Source organism: Calypte anna, chromosome 8 (assembly GCF_003957555.1).
Source record: "Calypte anna isolate BGI_N300 chromosome 8, bCalAnn1_v1.p, whole genome shotgun sequence".
NCBI classification, from domain to species: domain Eukaryota; kingdom Metazoa; phylum Chordata; class Aves; order Apodiformes; family Trochilidae; genus Calypte; species Calypte anna.
In genome coordinates, this window is record NC_044254.1 from 30,971,844 (window position 1) to 30,987,673 (window position 15,830).

The 15,830-nt window shown below is 39.6% G+C and overlaps 1 protein-coding gene across 1 annotated transcript in view; it reads right to left on the bottom strand.

Annotated features, from left to right (window-relative positions):
• SLC44A5 (solute carrier family 44 member 5) overlaps nucleotides 1-15,830 on the bottom strand; it is a 57,630-nt gene that overhangs the window by 2,567 nt on the left and 39,233 nt on the right. Inside the window, exons 8-19 of the mRNA XM_030454942.1 lie at nucleotides 14,193-14,316; nucleotides 12,926-13,009; nucleotides 10,451-10,563; nucleotides 9,897-10,028; nucleotides 9,136-9,235; nucleotides 6,502-6,594; nucleotides 5,737-5,824; nucleotides 4,268-4,530; nucleotides 3,156-3,250; nucleotides 2,671-2,774; nucleotides 1,474-1,547; nucleotides 380-450 (exon numbers count right to left, since the gene is read on the bottom strand). Of these exons, the coding sequence (XP_030310802.1) occupies nucleotides 380-450; nucleotides 1,474-1,547; nucleotides 2,671-2,774; nucleotides 3,156-3,250; nucleotides 4,268-4,530; nucleotides 5,737-5,824; nucleotides 6,502-6,594; nucleotides 9,136-9,235; nucleotides 9,897-10,028; nucleotides 10,451-10,563; nucleotides 12,926-13,009; nucleotides 14,193-14,316 (1,341 nt within the window). The remainder of the gene's footprint in view (nucleotides 1-379; nucleotides 451-1,473; nucleotides 1,548-2,670; nucleotides 2,775-3,155; nucleotides 3,251-4,267; nucleotides 4,531-5,736; nucleotides 5,825-6,501; nucleotides 6,595-9,135; nucleotides 9,236-9,896; nucleotides 10,029-10,450; nucleotides 10,564-12,925; nucleotides 13,010-14,192; nucleotides 14,317-15,830) is intronic.

Here is a 15,830-nt window from a genome sequence, read left to right on the forward strand (position 1 = left end):
TCTCACTGTCAATTTTGTGAAGTTCTCATGAAAGGAGAACCGTTTGTGTCTGGCTCGTTGGATGTGAATTTGGTTTGATCCAGCTATAAGGCTTTGGCTGCAGAAGTTCCCGTGCCAGCAGCACACACAAGAGCACTAAAAGCAATTACGGAAAAGATGCTGCCAACCACTGATGAGGGTGGGGGCGAGAGAAGGGGGAAAAGAAAGAAAATATCTATTTTATTTCAATCTTGCAAGTCCTAGGAACACAGGAACAGCTTCCCAAATAGTGAGACCAATGAGAACCTTGGCTGTTAACTAAGCAGATATGGACATGGCAAGCATACTTGTAGGTACCAGAAAACAGAACATGCTGTTTGGGAAAAACTGATTAGCTTACCTACACCACCAGCAACGAGAATTTTCCCCAGGAATAAAAGGAAGTCTGTAACCTTGTCCAGAACTGCAACTCTGTTCATCAAAGGACAAGTGATACACAATCATCACAAACCAGAAATCTGTATTCTTTCTCCTTAAAGTTCTTAATAATTTACAAAACATGACGAAGAAGCTGAAAGGAACTGAAGGCAGCTTTTTTTCCTTTTGCACAGGCACGACATGGTGTTGACACCATGACACTGGTATTTGCACAGGGTAACAGAGTGCATGCACTCCATCCTCCAGTCCTTTCCCCTTCTTTCTTAAGCATCCTTTCCATTTTCCTCTTTCAGCCTTTCCCCCAGTTCCTCTCCTCCTCCCAGTCCTTCACTTAATTTAAACCACCTAACCAGTTTTACTGTGTCCCTTTTTTGGTAATTAGATTGTCTGCTATTGCATCAACACAGCCTGCTCCTAAGTTACTTTCCCATTATTTTTTGATCTCACAGTAGTACAGGAAAAGCCAGGAGCAATGAAGAAAAGCACTGATGAGAACAGGGAGTTTGGCAGCAGATTTGATAGCAGGGAAAAGGGATAGGGGAGTTCCCAGCAACAGGGGAGAACTGGTTATGTTAAAGATACAGGTTTTGAAAGAAAAGTATTCTCACTTCTTCACTGCCACTCTCTGACACCCCATAAGCTTTCTGGATGAATCTGAAGATTTAGGTCTTTCTGCTCAGCTTTTCCCAGACAGTGAGTGGACCAAATCTCAAGAAACACACATATGGCAGACAATATGCACCCCACTCCTGTATATACACAGATCTCCTCCCAGCACTTCACTGGTTCCTTGGAGGCACTATTACAACCTACTAGGTGCTTACAAATTTACAAGCACAATCATATAAACCGTCCAGTTACCATCAACTTTTCACAGGTTACTGTGCTGGACAGCCTGATGTTACACAGCAAAACGAGGAAACAAGGGATACGTCTGAGGACTGAAGCAGCTCAGAGTAACATTTGGAGGGGGCATGGGAGAGGAAGGAAGTGTGTCTTCAGAGTGCAATGTTAGGAATCACTGAAATTTTCAAGGACTGGGAGATGGCCACTTACCTCACCACATTCCGCATGAGCAAAAAGAACGCGTCCTTCGCTGAGGTGCAGAAGTTCTTACCGTATATGGCAATCTGCAAAATAATAGTTGCTGTTAAGTACTTTAAATAATCAGGAAATCACTTTACATGCAGAATCTTACTATGTGTAATGCATAGCTCTCTCTTATACAAGGCCTTGAACATACAAGGCTCAAATGAACATAAAGTACTCCCCCCAGTCACCTGCTCCCTCTCAATGCTTCCCCTTCAAAACACCTGGCCACCACTCTGCCACCACTGGTGACCTTTCAGGCAGTAGAATCAGTACTTAGTTTGCCAAACAGAGCAAATAAGGTACTTGCTGAGGAATTCCTCTTGCTTTGCTAGTTATCCACACTAGATTTATAGTGTGTATATATATCCACACTAGAAACGAAGATGCACTAGTAGGGCAGAAGGGCACTGACTCTTGTAGGTATCTCCTTGGACCTGGCACTGCTCTCACTTAAGAAGGAATCAGCAATACCAGTATTGAAGTCAGTGGATTTATATCAGCAAAAAGTAAAGCAGCTAAAATTATTTGGGAACAAAACCATTTCTTCTTCCTGGAACAGTGTCCGCAAGGGCACGATATACTAGAACAAGGTACCTCCTTTGAGACAACAAGTCTCCAACTGTTCACCAATACTGCTTCAAGTCAGAACATCCTAGGCTGAAATCTGTGTATGTTTATTTAGGTGAAAATCTGTAATTTCTCTTCTGGAAGCTATGAAGGGTTATTTTAGAGAAACCACTGCTGCTATTCATGAAATTCATGCTTTTAGCTTCCAGCAGGAAATATAGATACCACATCTTTTCCTGCCTCCTTATTGAAATGCTGCCTCCAGACAGAAGTATTATCAACATGCAACATGAAATAAGATAATACTGATGAAATGAGAGTTTAGATTGCTGAATCAGAGGAGGAGTTAACAGGTTATGCCATTCCTTCCCACTTCCTTTGGGGAGTGAGAGAAATGGACAAGGACAGGCATGAAAAAAGGCTGAGTTTAGAAGAAGGGAAAAAAAAACAACCTTACTTTTTCATGGCAGGGCAACATGCATTTCCATTATATAGTCAACAGAGTCTAGTACTGCTGGTTCTTGACCAACTAGTAGTAGCTAGGGTAATTTAGCATTCCAGATAAGGGAGACCACATGAAGAGACATCACATACCATGATGTAGGCATTTCTGTTTATAAATTTTAAGAATTTTTCCAAACACCAGAAACAGCATTTGAGGCAGCAGAGGAGAAATCTAGTGAAGGAGTTCTGTGTACCTGAAAAAACAAGATAGTGCATCATACACAGAACTTACTAACAGTCTTTAGAACACAGAAAGATACTCAGAAAAAAAATTTTAAATTGTAACAAAAGCAAGAACATTATTTGTTTTCCTCTACATGTGGGCTCTTTTCTCAACCAAATTCAGCAGCTTACTAGCTGTCAAGATCAGATCCACATCCCCCTCTGAATTAAGTTCCCAAGGACACAAGACTCAATTTGAGTACATTAGCACAAATTCACTGGCTTCCAATTGAACTATAATGGCCAAAAATAATGTGGTAGTAATCTCTCTTCATTGCCAAAAAACATCTTGGAAAAGGAAGTAATTTACCAAAGGAGATCTCAATAATCTAGAGTGGATTCATAAATCTCACCTTTCAGTTTGTGATCCAAGTACTCCAGTATTACTCTAATAAGCTGGACAATTGCAAGAATTAAGGCTCCAAATGCCAGCGAACCTGTATGGTATCTAAAAAAGATAAAATGCTGTTATGCTGTGCATATGTGTGTATGTAGAATTATATACGTATGTGTGTATGTGTCTATATGTAAATAAATAAAATTAGAACTGGGAAAGGTCCACTAGTGGGAATTAGATATTCCAATGGACCTTCATCCTGATCCTCCAGAGTTGGTGGTGTTCGTGTGAGTGCTGTGTGTGTCTATCTGCTGATCTGTGGGGTCAGCTGTATGTGTGGTGCACACGTGTATGTGGGTGTTGCACTGCTGGGAACACCACAGTGTTCCCAGCCTTGTAACTGAGGGGACCTGGTGACACAGAGCTGCAGGGCCCCTGCTGCTACCAGGCTATAGGATTCAGCCTCCCCCTAACAGTTACATTTTCCTGATTGCACCATCGTGGTTTTAGATGGAATAGAGTTAGTTTTCTTCATAGTATCTCGCATAGTGCTATGTTTTGGATTTGTAATGAAAACAGTGTTGGTAAGACACCAACTTTTTAGCTCCTGACAAACAGCATCAAGGCCTCTTCTGCTCCTCACCCTCACCAGTGAGAGGGCTGAGGGGGCACAAGAAGTTGGGAGGGGACACAGCCTGGACAGCTGACACCACATGGTGTGGGAAGGAGGACGAAGAGGGGGACATTTGGAGTTATGGTGCTTGTTTTCCCAAGTCACCACTAGGTGTGGTGAAGCCTTGCTGTCCCGGGACTGGCTGGACCCTGCCTGCCAATGGGAAGGTGTCAATGAATTCCCTGCTTTGCTTTGCCTGCCTGTGCAGCTTTCCTTCCCCTGTTAAACTGTCTTTATCTCAGCCCTTACATCTTTGCACTTTTACCCCTTGGATTCTCTTCCCCATCCCACAGAGAGGGAGTGAGTGAGAGTCTAGGTAGGGTCCAGCTGCCCACTGGGGTTAAACCACAACACTGACAAATCATTTTAATTTGGTATTCTAAGTAGGGCTTCCCTAGATATAAAAAGACAACTTTAGAACATGACAAAGCTGACATACAGTTCCACACTCTCACCGTATTGCTCGTCCAAATGAAGAGAAGAGTGGCCACAGTGGAATATCAGCTGGTTTTCGTGAGGCCCAGTAGTAAGAGGCAAAGGCACCAGCAAGGGTACACTGGCCCAGTGCAATTGCAAAGTTCACCAGCCAGAGAAAGACAAAGGCATTGGCTAACTGGAAGATGAAGATGTACTTATGGTACAGGCTTTCTCCTCCATAAAAAGCAAAAGTACACTGCGCACCTGGACACAATTTAGTTACATTTGTTGTGTTAAAAGTCTGTATAGAAAGAAAAATAAACAAGACAATAAGCAATGAATTCTGTGTAAACAGTCTCTGAAGATTAGCAGCTTAATACAAATAACATAATTCTGCTTGATGTTTCATTAGCTTACTCAGTACTGTACAGCAATACTGTGTAACCTGTTTACATATTTAAGGATCCATACTAATGTCTTATGCAGATGCTTAACTTCATAGTAGTTAGCAAAAAGAGCTGTTCAACATATGGCTGAAAACTACATAGATGGAATCTGAAATTGAGAAATCTACTTTCAAGATACTTAAACACTTCAGTTTTCTTAAAGAAAACCTGCTTATGTTTTAACAGTAACAAAAAACTATTTGAAAATAAGAGGCCAAATCAGCAGTTTGGGTAAATCACCACAACTGAAATCAACTAAGCTATGCTGTTTCACACAAGCTGTGATGTAGTCACAACTTCACTTACCTTTCTCAGAGTATTAAAACAGGAGTAGTTTTTACACTGAATAACTTTTCCCTATATCTATTGTTCACTTCATGTACTTGCTTAGCTTGGGCATGATTTAAAACCTATCAGTTTCTAATCTCTTTCTTTTTTAGTGTTCAGACATCAGCAGGGTATACATAACCACATCAGTACACTGAAATTTGAACACCTGAAAACAACCTTGATGTATCATTTGATAAATATTTCTAGTTTTCAAAAATTACTAATATTCAGCTCTACAGTCAAGTCAAAACATTTGACTCAAGATAAAATAAAAAAAACAAAACAAAACATACAAATATTTTTGAGCATCATAAAGGTCATTGCTGTACTGGAAGAAGTTAAACCTCTCCTTCAAAACATGGCTGGTCCTTGGGCAAGTTTGATGCACAGCTTTCAAAGTTTGCCACTGCTGTTGGAGAACAATGAAATACAATCCTTACAAATACAAGACCACCTTTCCATATAAAGCCTTATTTCTCCATCTTCCTTCTTGACCCTGTAAGTTAGAATGGTTAATATTTACCTGACTTAAAGAAAAGCCTAGCAGAAAAATTATTATATCTTTATAAACTGCTTTGATGCCTTATCTGAACACTAGGTACTATCTTCAGGTTTAATATGAGGAATCATTACTTAAAACATGCACATTTTCTACTAATAGTGCGTTTAATGGTGATTAATGAACACAATTAGTATAGCTCTCACTATAGGTAAATATTTGTTACACTTACCTCTGGGTCACAAGTCAGGTTTGCATACTTGCACAGTGTTTGATTAGCCATTACTTTATACACAGGTTCTCCTGATGTAGCCAGAAAACTGAATATAATATATTAAGGAGGAATCACACAACTGCTGGCTTTAAGCAACTTATGATTCTGCAGTGGGTGTATGCTAGCTCTAAAGAACTTGTACAGACACAGAAAAACTGCTCTTGCTATGCAGAGACTGAATACTCTTGTAACTTAAAGAATTCAGGCAAACTCCATCCTGGAGCTGTAATAAACCCTGACCAGAATGGGCAAGGGAAATAACCCTGAAAATTGACTCAGTCTCTCCTGCATATCTACCACTGATATGGGAGATTATGCAGTAGTTCTGTGACGGTTTGTATTTTGGTGGAAATAGACACCATCCCCAGCGAACTAAGAGACCATTAACATCTGGCCTGTAGAGCATGAAGCACATTAAAGGCCACATTCACTCTCTACTAAGGGTCTTTTTTACCCCTTAAAATCAACCTTATATGGTACATAAGGCTTTGTATGATCCCCTTGCCCCGGCATGAATTTTAGTTAAGTTCCTGTAAATAAAATAAATTTCATTGTCCAATTTGTACATCACATGTAAATGTGCAATAAGGAAGAGTGCAGCAAGTGACAAGTGACCAAAACTCCCTTTACTGATGGTTTGGTAAATCTGAAATATCAGAGAATTATCTGGTCTTGCAGACCAGAAGACTGTTCCTCCAGAGAGGTTCACAGACAGAAGGATACACAGCTGTCACAGCCCAATAGGAAATACAAATTGCAATGAGTATGAAGGTGACAATCGGGTAAAACAAAGTAGACATTATATAGCCAATAGCCCTATTAAAGAAACAAAATGTATCAGTAAGCTACAACAATTTAAGAAACAACCTTTTTATCAGTCCTCCTCTAGCGTCAGCCTTTTTATTCTGAGCTGCTCGTTGATAGTGGTAGCACAATCTTGTGGTGAGATCTCAGAATACTGCAGGGCTCTTTCTTCAAGTGTATTCACATCTCCAGTTTGTCTTTTCTACCACTGCACCTTTATCAGCAGCACTACAGCCAACTTTCTCAATTTGACTTGTTCAAGCCTGTCTTCTACTTTCTCCTTCTCCATTACTGCTTCACAGATCCAGCTCTTTTAGGTCACAAACCCGTTTCAATCACGTCTCTTTTCTGACTGCTGCAGACATTCCCCTTATACCCATGTCCCACTCTGTACAGCTCCTGTGCTCTTTCTTCAGCTCCTACACACCTGAATTTACTTCTTGCTATGTTGTATTTGAGGACTCTGTTCACAAGCCCTTCCCTGCAGTAAGTAATAAAACTATCTGGGGGCAGAGACAGTCAGCTTGTCTTTGTTATGTAAGGACATGCTAACCCCTTCCTGTGACTGTGTGACTTTCCTTATATGTGTCATAAATGAGTGGTGCACACCTTTGGCAGGCAGAAAGAATAATGGTCTTCCACTGTGGACAGCTTAGAAAGCTCCTTTTAACATCATCTAACACATGATGTTTTAGAGGATGACATTCTACTGCTTGTGCCTAAAATGAGACTAGTGAGCAGGAACCTGAGCATGGCAATTCCTGCCCTGCCACGGATAACTCCTCTGTAAGAGAGGAAGTTGATGCAGTCCCCCTGGGTAAACTGCATCTATCCTGGAGGCAAACACCTCCAACTCGGTATCTCACTAGATGTGATTTCAGAGACCACATGAGGTTCACTGAACCTTACAGTTTGGTTCTCTTCACACTCCTGTCATCTGTCTCTTCCTGTTACTCTAAATTTTCTTTCCAGTGACCCTGTAAGCTTATCACAAGCCTTTAGCTCTTATTATATCCAATATCTCTCCTATAACCTGTGGCACTTCTGATGCAACTTATTGTACAAGAGGCAGTTTCCCGAATGTAAAAGGCAACAAATTTACTCAGTTCCTGCTGCTAAACCAGTAAATGCTTGGCAGAAAGGAAGGGAGCTGTCACACACCATCAAGAGGGTAAGAGCAAGATGTCAACTCTGAGCCTAGAGATGCACAAGTCCATTAAGAGTCACACAGGAGGACACAGCCCTAAGCAGTCTGAGAAATAATCCCTACATATCAGCAGTATTCTGCAGTTCATTGTGGGCTTCTTAGTTACCACTAAGTCCATGGACAGTTACTTCAACAAGCTGAGTAACAACTGGCAATTTTTTCTAACTAGGGATTTTGAGTCAATTATTAGCATTATAAATGCAATACTTTTTAAAAAGTAGTTAAAAGGTATTAAAAAGTAATTTGATTTCCAGTCATTAGCAGCTTATTTTTCATCTTCCTGAATATAGGGGATGGTCTGTTAGGTTTACAGTAATTATATGCAGTGTTTCATCTCCTGCAATATGCATGAGAGGAAAACCACCACCCTCATGTGACCTTTCCATGCTGCTGGAAAACTATAGAATGTTATTACTTCTCAGCAGGAAGTTTATGAACTTCCTGGAATCTTTCTACCTGCCAAGGTTGCGAATAAAAGTGCTGTGTGTTAGAAGTGTTTCTGGATTTTAATGAACACGAATTCAAGAGTATAATTTAGCTCTGCCAGAATTAATTGCTATGCTCTAATTGCACAGCAGCATAAGACAGGAAACAGGTACCTACCTGAACACAGAACTTCAGTATTTCCTAATCCCATTACAAAAATCCCAAACCCAGATTCCTGAGAACCACAATGTTAAGCAAGACATAGAAAACTAGAACTTCACACATAAACTCAGATCTAACTCTATGCATTCTAGTAACAGAGCTCTTCTAAGGCCTATATGAGACCTCAGCCTATTTGCATTGAAATCCAAAGGACTGATGTCTTAAGTCCATTTTCTCCTTTGTTATTTTCCCATTTTTTTAAAATAAGAACTAAATGTTGTCACTGTGTAAAACAGGAACCCCTGTGAACAAAGTCTGTGTATTCAGGAAACACAAAATGAGGAGGAGGTCTCCTAGGCCTTCAGCTCTCATTTCCTGTTCTGGTTGCTTCTTTACTCAGATCTGAAAATAAGTATATTGGACTGCACCATATTACAATGTCTGATCATGGAGTATAGCACACTTAGCATTTCTGCTGATACAGTTTATTGCAATGAGGATCCATGGTACCACTAGCAGTATATGTACTCTGAGGGCAGGGGGCTGAGGCATAAGACATGTCTTACTGCAAAAGAGAAATCTCTTACAAGCACAACCCCATTCACAGAGAACTGATATCCCTTATATTACATGCCTGGGTCAACAAACCCAGACTTGGCTTTTTTAACTCTCTGCCCTTGCTAGTGCAAGACAAACCTCAAGAAGAGTGTACTCTAGTAATCATTTAACAAAATTGAAAATAAATTGGACAAACGTACCTACTACCTTCCTTTAACAGTGCAATAGCAATACGGATCCGATTCCTTAGGAAGATCAGCATCAGTATGATTATGACCTCAACACCACACAGTATTATCACTGTAAACAAGCAAACAGAAAAAGTCAGATTTATCAATAAACAAATAATTATGCTGCCTCTGTAAATTGGTATGTGCTCCCCCTCTGAGACATATCCATTCATTCTAGGTGCTTCAGACAAGTAGGGAATAATTAACCAGCCCAGCAGTTGTGAACAGTTGCACACAGTAGGACCTATCCCCTCAGCTGAAAACCAAGAAGTTTTGTAGGCAGACAAAACAACAAAAGTGACAAATTCCCTGAGCCTTGGCTTGTCTGGAGGTTTGCAAAGGGACATGTGAATTGGCTTCAGGTTCCACAGCTTCAACATAGTCTCAGAATCCAGACCCAGGTGGTCACAGGTGATGGTAAATTGTGATCCAAATCATGATCAGTAGCCCTAGCCACCAGAACTGCAGTGGGCAAATGACCACTGTGGTGCTCAGAGCCACGGACTTTGTTCAGAACGAAGTTTTTGTAGCACACATTTCAGCACCTATTTTTGATATGGTCCCCCATGAAGTAATACACACTCAGGTTTCTTTAAAGCTGGCCTCATTCCAGTTCAGCTGCTAAGTCAATGTAGCTTGTCACAAAAAAGGAAAGCCATGTCAATCATGATGCGTTCTAGATGAGGACCAAGAAGACCTACTTTTTATTTCCAAGTTAAAAGGGCACTTACTAAATGCTAACCATGTTTGCCTCAGCTGCAGGTACACTCTGAAGTCTGTCTGGAATCCAATATCATAAACAGTGAGGTCTGACCCAGGTATTCCTTTAAGATGATCATACTCCCAGTAACAATGCCAGATGCCTTTAAAAAAAAAAATCAGTATTAAGTAAGTGTTTCTGAAGAGTGCAAAGACAAGGCTGTTTTTTTTTTAGAAATCTCTTGTAAGCCACATGCTTTGCCCTCAGTTTGTCAGGTAAGAAAAAAAAAATTAGTGCGAGACTAGTCAATTCTTAAATTGCATCTATAGGAAAGGAATACCAGTACAAGTGAATACAGGCTAAGCATGCTGATAATTCAGCCTACTACATCTGTTGCTAAGTATCAGCACAGCTGGTTTCTTACTAAATTTCATTGCTATTTAAGCCCTTCTTAGCATAACTGTGTCTAAAACTAGGCATTAACTCTCCAAATTCTACCATTTACTTGATGTAATTACAGATATTCCTTGCCCAGATTTAAACAATAAAGAAAAATAGCCTCAGAAGCTGGAAGATTAAACCTACCATAACCTATAATTCCAATCACACCAAAGATGAAAATCCAGAAGAGAACCCCAGCCGTGAACCTCAGTAACACAAGGAAAAGGAGACTCACAATCATTGCAATGAACAGCCCACTAGAAAGACAAGAAAACAAGGAAAACAAGTGTGAGAATCATCGCTTGCATGCTTGTTACTCCAAATGAGGGTCACTTCATTTCACATAGAAGACTGAAAATCTTCCTTATGAAGTGCATCATCATGGTTATTATCTGCAATTAGAAACAAGTAGCTTATACATGATGACTGCATAGGGCACAACCAGAAATGTTTGTAGACAATTGCTTCTCAAGTTGCCTGAATGGGACTAGCACAATGCATTTTAGGTCACTTACACCAGCTAAACAACTCACTGGATTTTTTGGGCCATGGTCTCATTTACAGAACACAAAGTTAGACTGGAGGAATATCCCTGTGTGTAGAGGCTGCTGGTGTATGTCCTCCTTTAGAAATGCCTACTTGAAAAGAAATAATATCAGTAAAGTAACACTCTAGGAGCTTTCCTAGACTAAAAAGGATTTAGATTTAGGAGGAAATGCAGTGACTCTTTCTACCCATCATAAGAAGAAACGATCAGGGCATTGTGATGCATAAAAAGAAAGTACTAAGAGCCATTAATGAGGCCCCTAGAAAAGACATGTACAGAGACATGTTCTCTTTATCAAGTCTGCAGTAGGAAAGCATTTGGTTTTGTTTCACTTCCAGAAGGCAACTCAGAAATGAAAAAATTACTGCAAAAGCCCTTTTTACTCAGCAAAGCCTTCTAAAGCAATGTGAATAAAATGATGCGAATAATAATAATAATAATAATCCCCTCCAACAAACATCCAGCTCAGATGCTTCCTAGAACATTTAATTTCTCAGAATTTTTAGTAGGTGATACATCAGAATTTTGTTTCAGTACAGGCTCAAAAAAAATTAAAACTTCTTCTTGAATGTGTTCTGTATCTTCTCTTCTGAATGTTCCCAGCTTATTTAGCCAGTTACCAAAGATAAAAAAACGGGTCAGCCTGATCATAAACAATCAAAAACAGATGTTTTGGGTAAACTAAGCCAGATGGGCAGAGGGACACGGAAAAGAACCTCAGCTTATTTAGTTAAACCTTTGTAAGCTGGTCTTAAGTCCTTTAAAGGGTTTCTAGCATGATCTATTTTCCTTTTTTGAATGGCTAGTTTGAAATTCAGAATGTGTTCCTCAGAAAAAAAGTTGTCATTTAGGGGCTTATAACTCTTTAGAGTTTTAAGTTATCATTATCTAAAGTTATTTTTAGCTATATATGAGTCCTAGTAGTACCCAAACTGAGTACATGATAACAACTGTCCTCAACAGACTGAGTCTTGAAAGCAGCAGTTCTTTTGGGGTATACAAAGACTGGAGCAGGTCCCTATTTAATTTTTAATTCAGCATCCTTTTGATAACAGGCCTTCACTGTCATCACCCAAACTCTGGCACTTAAATATGCTTTTTCAGAATTCATTTGATGTATGCTATCATAAAAATTCTATCCCACTGCTTTAAAAATGGCTTCAATTTCTTATAAAAATATCACATTTTAAATGTGGAAACTAGTCTCAGTATTTAGAATTTCTGTTCAAAAAACAGTCAGTTGTTTCTCCAGTTTATCTGTTCAGTGACCCCTTCTTTTGAAAGAAGCTGAACCATAAACTTGATTTCATTAAGAGATGTAGAGAGAAGTGAGCTTGCTAAATACCAGTGAGTTTCCTGCTTCTGAGCACAGTAGCAGACTCTGAGAACACTGTACTCCCCCTAGGGACAGAACACCTTTAAAGACTGGCAATTTAGGTTTCTCACCTATTTTCCTTGTTGAGTTTATCATACAAAGTTTATATATCTATTGTTGTAGATACACATTCAGGCTTCAATAATATATGCTTGTTATAGGTTCTCATCTTGAAGCAGCTGGAAACCCTTCCCCCTCGTCCCATCCCTCCAGGCCCTTGTCCAAAGTCCCTTCCCAGCTTTCCTGGAGCCCCTTCAGGCACTGGAAGGTGCTTTGAGGTCTCCCTATTGCAACCTTCTCTTCTTGTGCCTTTAACTGTATATTGCTAGTATGGAATTAGAAATTATGTGCATATATACTAATGACACTTAGAAACTGCAACTGGCTTGAAAATCTCTTAATTAAGATTTTTTCACTTTAGGAATTACCACACAGACAGGTCCTGCAACACAAGACAGCACTTCCTATTTTTCTGCCTGTTAGGATATTAAATAGTTACTCCAGATAGACTGACATGCTGTGCTATCCTCATGTGAAGAGCCATAACAGCATTACAATGGTGTGATGACAGGAAATTACAGTTGTTCCTTGAATTTAAACATAGAATTGATAACAAACACATAAATTGTCTATTTTTTTTAATTCTCTGCTCCAAAGCGAGTTTGGAAAAAGTAAAAATACTCATGAAAAATCTTACATTAAAATCCAATACCAAGAAATGGCATAGTCTTCAAAAATTTTCACTCCAACTGATCTTGCATCCAGGACATTATTGATGCCACTGAGAAAAGACAAAGAAAATGTTACTTTAGGTATAAAAGCAGAATTTATTTATACAACAAAAAGGCTCAGTGGAAGAATGTGAAATATCTTTGCTAGAGATAAGAGTATGTTACTATACTCCAGCCTCAGTTCTGTAACTAAGCCAACATCAGTTACACCAAAGGAAAAAAAAAAGGGTAAAAATGTTTATACAGCTCCCAAAAAAGCTTTTTCCAAAAGGGTTATGAGTACTAATTATTACCAGATAGAATAATTTGTTCTGTCACAAGAACCATGCATACTGCTAAGGTCCGCAATGTACCAAGAGCCAAACAGTTGTGAACTGCTAATAGCAGAGAAACAGAAAACAGCTCAGTGAAGCAAAAGGTTGACTTCATGGAACAGTTTTTCTATCTTGTAAAGTTCTTGCCCATATTACTCTTTTCCCAAGATGAAAACAATGATCTTCTTATCAAAGAACAGACAGTATAGTCATGGATGCCAAAAGAAGGGGACTTGCTAGAGTACAGGTGTTATCACAGTGTTGGTAAGGTGCTAGAATATAACAGCTTTAGATTATGAGAGATAAGAACAGGTACCCCTGTGCTCCAGACAGTCTGAGGACTGACAGCAGGTGGAAAAGTGAGACTGCTGCAGTTCTCTCATCCTGGCTGACACCCAGGACTTGAGATGCTTGCTGTCCCTCTGTAAGGGAGGTGTGGTCATGCGTCAGAATCCCTTGCACTGATTTTTGACCTTTAGACATGTACTAAGAACAGGATAACCCTGATGAGGTGAGATGCCCAAAGCAGTAGGACTGTCCAAGTTATTGGAAAGGCCAGCAATAGCTAAGGCCATTACTGGCTAGCCTGAGTCCTGCAGTATGAGGATTTAGTTTTTAACCTCTTTTAGCTTTCTTTAACACTAATTTTTGCTAGGAAAAACAACAAGGATGTTTTCAAAACTGACAGTCACTCTGAGACAACCCGACTAAAACTTTTGTCTCCTTGCCCATTTCTCCATACCACAGTGCTGTTTTTTTCTCACTGGAATTTTTCAAGCGTCCAGATACAGAGACCATTTACTAGCAAGTCTTGCCCTTCACTCATTTGCTACAGCAGATTCTGATTATTTTTTCAATTCCTAAATTATTTCAGCATCTCAGAATCCAAAAATAAGCACTTCAGAAGCCTAAAACTTACTTTGCAGCTTCCCTGAGATCAGTTACATTTCTTGTTTTCCCTCTCCCATCTTTGAACGTTGTCTGATTTGCCACAGTTAGCACACCATTCTTTGTGGAGAAGTCTGGGAAGCATCTCTTAAGAACTATTAAAAATATCAAAACAAAGCATGCACATTACATTTCATGTCAAACTCCACTTTTATTGTCTTGTAACATATTAAAATAATTTCAGTTACACATTCAATTGTTTTTCAACTGGTTATCTCATGACATATTGACTTTGACAAATCTTGGAAGAGCCATTATATTCAGTATTACGATTTTTATGATCTGGGGCTTTTTGTCCAAGTTCAGGCATGGTGAGATCATAGCTTTCAGCTGGAGATTCTAGGTGCTACTGAGTAACAACAGTAGTATCTGTAGCAGTTTAAGAATTTGTAATAAATGCAGAACTTACTCTCTGTCAGTAACTGGGCAGCTTACAAAACCTGCAGCTTCTCATGTATGTCATTTCCTGGTAGTAATCAAACCAGTCCCTAGGGACAGACTCAACATGACTGGTAACGAATGGCATTAGCTCACAAAACAACACACAAGTGTCAATTCCTCATATGCCAGATGAGCTCCAGTACTGCCACTATCACTAGATAGAGATAGAGAGGAAGCAATGCAAAAGAGACAGAAACTACTGGTTTGACAGAGGGAGGTGGGGATCATGAAAGAGAGAGAAAAGGAGAGATGTTCACATACTCATTTATGCTGCTCTGCTCTTTGCTCAGAAAGTCCTGGTTTTCATAGGACTGTAAGGAGGTCAGTCCTCCTACACAGCTGAACTTTAACTGTATATACCAATTCTGTGGTTTCCTTACCAGGTTCCAATGAACACTGATGCCAGGATTCAATATTCAGTCTAGAATATCTACCCCACCAATTATTCTGAGGAAATAATTAGGTGACATGTCTCTTCTCCTCCCTCTGTAATCTCTGTTCCTTGTGGCAGTCTAAAAGAAGATAATAGCTTCTATGCAACTTATTTTCTGCCTTTTGAGCCAGTATATCCGTTTTTACAAAAATTCAATCCATATTTCCTTTTTTTATTTTCTTAATAACCTGTCCCTGGTTTACATGCTGTCCATTTTAAAGCATGAAAAAACAAACAGCAATTTCTTAGTTACGTGAGCTTCTGGGTCAGTAATAGATACTCTTGGTATTAGACTTCTGCATCTGAGATGAGCTGAGATCTCTGCTTATCTACTCAGAAACACCTGCTGACCACAGTGACAAAAACATTTTTTGGCCCCCTAACTCCTCTATATGCCTTGCATAGCCAGCAACACAACTGAAAAGGCAACTGCATTGTAACTGGGCTTAGATATCATCTGAACTTCAACAGCTATCCATAGGATCCCTCCTGCCTTCATGGCATTTTCCTGATGCCAATGGGGTTGCTTCCTCACATGTTCTGGAAGGCACAATTTGAGATGTAAATCTTTTGTAATCAGTTATGATTCAAGAGCAAGAAAAAGCTCAGCTTGACATGATCCCAGTTGGATATTCATGGATGGCAGATCAAAAAAAAAATCTTTACAAACTGTTTAAAATTGAATGGAAGTCATTGCCAGATAACAGACAGCTCCTAGTGACCTTGCCACAAAAC